The sequence below is a fragment of the Temnothorax curvispinosus genome, unplaced genomic scaffold (assembly GCF_003070985.1).
Source record: "Temnothorax curvispinosus isolate PA1 unplaced genomic scaffold, ASM307098v1 QBEX01007020.1, whole genome shotgun sequence".
NCBI classification, from domain to species: Eukaryota; Metazoa; Arthropoda; class Insecta; order Hymenoptera; family Formicidae; genus Temnothorax; species Temnothorax curvispinosus.
Window position 1 is genome coordinate 1 of NW_020216800.1, and position 5,901 is coordinate 5,901.

The following is a 5,901-nucleotide window of genomic DNA, read 5'->3' on the forward strand; positions in this document are numbered from 1 at the left end:
ATCGCACTATCCGGGAGCGAACGGATGATCTCGCGACTCCGGATATTGGCGCAAGTCTCTCTGCTCCGATAATCTCTCTGTGCTCCGGGACGTCGTAACGATGAGTGACGAGAGCTCGCGGCGCTGGAACAGTGTCGCGAGCGAGTACTTGTTCTTCAGGCGGGTGCCCTCGTGGGGTGAGCGAGGGCAGCACCGATTGGTGAGTCGCGCAATTATCGATTCCGCGTTGATCGCGATCCGCCGACGTTTCGCGCGAGTCACCGAAATACTTAAGACTAGGTACGCAAGAATACTATGTACAACGAGTAACGAGACTAAACAATTAAGTATGATACATGCATCTATCTACAGTTTGGTGAGCGCCAAACATACCGCCCACCAAAATACAACGAGTTGTATTTTACTGTCAATTTGAATCGGTCGCCTGTGGAGCAGGGCCCATCGGCAGGGGGCACAGCTTCACTAGGGGACGCGTGATCGTGCCGTCCGCCACCCGCACCGTGGCGACACGCGGGACGCCGTCGCTGCCCGGATGCAGCGCCTCCACTCGTCTTCGCCTCCAACGCAGAGGAGGCATGTTGGCGTCCTTGAGGAGGACTAACGCACCGACACCGAGCGGGTTGACGGAGGTCCACCATTTGGGACGCTGTTGCAGCGTATGGAGATACTCCTGATGCCAACGCTTCCAGAAGTCCTGGTGTATTCGTTGGACGAGTTGCCACCGACTCAGACGATTCATCGGTAACGGGGTCACGTCTTGAGTGGGAACGGAGACGAGCGGTTCCATCGTGAGGAAGTGTCCCGGCGATAGGACTTCGAGGTCGGCAGGGTCGGTGCTCATCGGGCAGAGGGGTCTGGAATTCAAGACGGCCTCGACCTGCGCGAGGACCGTCGTGAATTCCTCTATTGAGAGGACTTGATCACCCACGGTCCGCCGCAGGTGGGTTTTAAAGGTCTTGACTCCCGCCTCCCAGAGGCCCCCGAAGTGGGGCGCGGAGGGAGGATTAAAGAACCACTTGATCTTCTCTCGCTCCGCTGCGAGGCTCATGCGGCTTTCTAGTTCCCGTGCGGCCCCTACAAAATTCGTTCCGCAGTCGCTGTAGAGAAGCGAGCAGCGTCCGCGTCGGGCCACAAAGCGTCGCAGCGCAGCGAGGAAGGAGTCGGTGGACAACGAGAAGGCGGCTTCCAGGTGCACCGCCTTAACCGAAAAGCATACGAAAAGGCACGCGTACACCTTGACGGAGGAGACCCCCCGGGCTCGTCGCGTAACTATGTTGAACGGTCCCGCGAAATCAACGCCGCTGATCGAAAATGGCTTGGCCCGTCGGACCCTATCGGCCGGTAGTTCCGCCATGAGGGGCTGAGAGGTGTGTGGATTTACGCGGAAACATTGATGACATCTCGAGAGTACGCGTTGTATAGCGCGATGCACCCCGAGGACCCAATAATGTTGCGTGAGCAGGTATTGCAGCGTGCGCCGACCAGGGTGCATGTTCGTGCGGTGCACGTGTTCGATAACGAGATCCGTGAGCCTATGTTTACAGGGCAGTAAGGCAGGGTGCTTGTTCTCGAATGTCAATCCGGATTTTGCAAGCCTGCCGCCCACCCTGAGAATACCCACCGGATCAAGGAAGGGAGCGAGTTTGCGAAAGGGCTTGGGGAGCCTTCTCCCGCTTTGAAGACGATCGATCTCATCGCGGAAAGCATCCGCCTGTACACTCTTCACAACGAGTAGTAACGCGGAATGCAGTTCGAGCTGATCTATGGCCAAAGTCGTAGGAGCAGATTTTGCACGGAAGTGATGTACAAACCTGAGAATGTATGCTATAATTCGGCCAATTTTCTCGATTGAAGAGAATCTTTCGAGCAATGAATGTACCGCGTCAGGCGGCTCGAGCGCCACGAGCGATACGATTTTCTCCTCCTCGATCGGAGGGGTTTCCGAACCGTGGGAAGGCTCAACTTGGGGTTCGAAGCGAACAAGCCACTCAGGGCCTGCCCACCACATCGAACTGGCCACCAGATCGCGAGGATAAAACCCGCGGGAGCAGTGATCCGCCGGATTGGACTCCGTGTCGACGTGACCCCAAGCTGATACCGGCACGTTGTCCTGAATGAGGGCAACGCGATTTCTAACGAAGGTCTTCCACCGTTGTGGTACTGAGCGGATCCAGGCCCGGGCGACCTCGGAATCCGTCCAAGCATACTCGTCGTCAATGTCAAGGTGTCCGCAGAGGGTGCGCCGGACGTACGCGATTAATTTAGACAAGAGCAGAGCCGCGCAGAGCTCCAGACGGGGAATGGTGAGGGGGCGAAGCGGGGCGACCTTAGACTTGGCGCACAGTAATCGGACCCCGACGCCGTCGCGCGTAACGATTCGCAGATAAATCACGGCTCCGTACCCCAGCTCGCTGGCATCGCAGAACCCGTGGAGTTCGCAGCGATCTACATGGCACGAGTTAAACGCGCGAGGAACGCGAAGGGAAGATAACACGCCGAGCTCCGTCTGGAAACGACTCCAACTGCGACGAATGTCCATCGGAGGCTCATCATCCCAATCTAACTTGAGGATCCACAGACGCTGAATTAAGCACTTCGCGGTAAAGGTGAGTGGGGCCAGAAAACCCAGGGGGTCGAATATGCGCGCTACTTCCGACAGTATAGTGCGTTTGGTGCACTCACGATCCAACGCGTTGACTTGAAACCTGAAACTGTCAGATTGTGAGTGCCACCGAAGGCCCAATATCTTCTGAGATTGATCCTCGCTTGACTCGAAATCTAACATCGATTGGCTACATAACTGCGGGTCGAGGCCCTCCAGCGCGGCAGGATGGCTGCTCGACCACTTTCGAAGCTCGAAGCCGGCGCTTCGGAGAAGCGATAGCAATTGGTCGCGGAGTGCACGAGCCTGTTCCACCGTCCGAACGCTTGTCACGACGTCATCCACATACAGCGCCTCGAGTAGGGCTGCGAACGCTAAAGGATATTTCTCGCGGTATTGATGAGCTAACTGGAGCAAACAATAGATCGCCAAGAACGGGGAGGCGCTAAAGCCAAATGTAACTGTTTTGAGGAGATAGTCGAGGATGGGGTCCGACTCCGAGAAGCGCCAGACGATACGTTGGTAGTTGCATTGCTCCGGGCTTATCCAAATCTGGCGAAACATCTGCTTCACGTCCGCGGTTAGAGCGTTCGCTTCGGCGCGGAACCGAAGCAGGATGGCGAGCAGGTCCTGCTGCAGCTTCGGACCGCTGAGCAGGGTGTCGTTGATCGACAGACCGTCCGGGCCTCGCGAGGACGCGTTGAACACTACCCGCAACTTAGTGGTAGTGCTATCGAGTTTATACACACCGTGGTGCGGTAGATAATAAATGTGGCCATCCGACGGGAATGGATTGCGAATTGCCTCCATGTGTCCGCTATCGAGATAGTCCCGCATGAAACTATTGTAACCAGCTCTGAACTCCGGATCAGATTTAAATCGACGTTCTAGTGCGCGGAGACGACTAACCGCAATGGAGCGCGAGCCGACGAATGTAGGAGGATCCGACACGAACGGGTACGAGACCACGAAACGACCCGAGGGGTCACGATACGTGGTCTTGGCGAAGATTTCTTTGCAGCGTCGATCCTCGTCCGAACAAGAAGCGTCCTCCGGCACCTCCTCCAATTGCCAAAAGCGACCCACCGATGTCGCGATCGACTCGAGCGTAGTCGCGAATGACCTCAGGGGCGCTGCCTGGACTGAGGGGGATACCGCGCCCGTCAGAACCCATCCGAAGACTGAATTGAAGGCGTCGGGTTCTCCCCTTTCCCCCTTACGACGACCCTTCCGTAGCACCGACACAAACGAGTCCGCCCCCAGGAGAATGTCAACACCGCCGGGCACGAAATATTCGGGATCCGCGAGCGGCAATTCCTTCAAGTGTTTCCACGGCTGGACCTCCACCTTGTCATTAGGCAGCGGCGAGGTTATGCGCGAGAGGACCGTAGCCTCTATCGAGAACCGAGTGTCGTCGCGACCGCGCGCGCGGATCACGAGGGAGGTGAGGCCCCTCGTCGTGGCCGCCCTGGCTTCGTTTATCGCCAACACGGTTGCACTGTGTTTGGTGCGACGAAAGCCGCCCTTCCGGAGGCAGCCCTCGGTAATAAAGTTGGCCTGACTCGCGCTGTCCAGCAATATGCGTACGGGGAACGCATTGCCACGCGCGTCTATCGCCTCGGCTCGTACGGTGGACAGGAGGACGATTCTATTGGCCAGGCTAGTCATTGTTACAATCGGCGCATCCTCCGACTGAGGAGCGGGTACGGCGTCCGGTTCGGCAGGAGTCGCGCTAATGGGTTCGGGCTTAGGGGTAGTATTAAAGCTCTGCTCGTAATGCAGAAGCGTATGATGCTTTGTGCCGCAGGACCGACATGCCCACACGGACGGACAGTCTTTCATGCCATGCCCCGAGCGCAGGCAGTTGAGGCACAATCTCAAGTCGCGAGCCTTAGCCTGCCTCTCCCTCGGCGAGAGTTTTAAAAACTGGGAGCACTTCGACACGTAGTGAGACTCCTTACAAACGGGGCAATCGGCCGCGTTAGTCACGAACGAAGAGACCGGTGTGGACTTGGTTTTGGAGGACGGGCCCGCGACGGCCTCGAGAACCCGACAATGCTCCGCTAGAAATGTCGTGAGTTGTGTATATCGCGGTATCTCCTCAGCCCGGTGAGCCGACTCGAATTTTTCCCGAAGGGAACGAGGAAGCTTGTCTAACAAAAACTTCAGTAAGATAAAGTCCCATGAATCGGTAGGGAACGTCATCAATGCGAGCGCGCGCGTGTTCTCGGTAAACGTATCTAATAAGTGGTGAAGAGCCTCGGCCGTCTCCGCCTTCAATGGCTTTGCCTCGATTATCGAATTCAAGTGATGGTCCGCTAACCTTCTCTTATTCCGGTATCGATCGACCAGCGAGTCGTAAGCGATCAGATAGTACTCATCGGAAAACGGCAGGTTTTTCACCACTGTTAATTACTTTACTTTCGTTTAGACGGAGGGGTTCGACAAATTACGACACTTATTTCCAGTTTAACTGCAAAGACGCTTTATTAGGCACTCGCGACGTGCGACGTGCGTGGTACAAGGGCTCTGACCACAGACTGCCGGGATTCACTCCCCTCCTCTCTCCTCTCTACCCGTCTTGTCGCTCGTCTGCCGTTTTTCAGAAAACATATACACATATACATATATATATCTCCTAGCAACTACCAGCACAACCACGTTGAGTGGTTCCCCTTTGAGTGAAGCCAGCAGATACTGGTATTTCTCTATCGCGGAAATCTGCTGGTTGTGTATCGACGCGTTGAACAACGCAATGAAGGAAGGCCACAACGTAAGGTCGCCGGAAAACTGCGGTAGCGGGATCTTAGGCAACTTGACCACCGAGGCCTGACCCGAGGGCTGTGCCGGCGCGCCTCCGAATGGCGCGCCTGTTTCACGGTGATATCGACTCTTTACGGCGTAATGCATTTTATCGAAACTGGCTCGGATTTCGTCCTCGACCTCGAAATCCGCCGCTTCTTGGATGACCTTCAGGTGGGTGGCCTCAAAATCGTCCGCGATCTTCGCTACGCTCGAGTAGCGAGCGAGGAAGGTCGCTCGTATTGCCGCGTCGGTCGCGGCTTGTAGGGAGAGGTCGTGTATTTCTTGCATACGCCGATTGCATACTTCGCGACGAGCATATGCGTTTTTCGACATGATTTAACAAAGGGGTCGTCCACCACAGACAGACGAAGCTAAGAGCGAAGGGTAAACGACGAATAGGCAGTCGGAGGCGACGGCAACCCGAACCAACAATATCGAAACCCGGCGAAAACAATCACGAAAGTCAGGTCGCCAAGGTGAAGGGTAACGGACGG

General features: G+C 56.2%; 1 protein-coding gene across 1 annotated transcript; it reads right to left on the reverse strand.

The window, feature by feature from the left end:
* Positions 1–406: 406 nt before the first annotated feature.
* LOC112456628 lies at positions 407–5,695 on the reverse strand. Its single transcript, XM_025019303.1, has 2 exons — positions 5,261–5,695; positions 407–5,005 (listed from the first exon to the last, which is right to left on the reverse strand). Exons 1-2 carry the CDS (start codon positions 5,693–5,695, stop codon positions 407–409), a joined length of 5,034 nt encoding a protein of 1,677 aa, XP_024875071.1.
* Between the last annotated feature and the right edge of the window lie 206 nt (positions 5,696–5,901).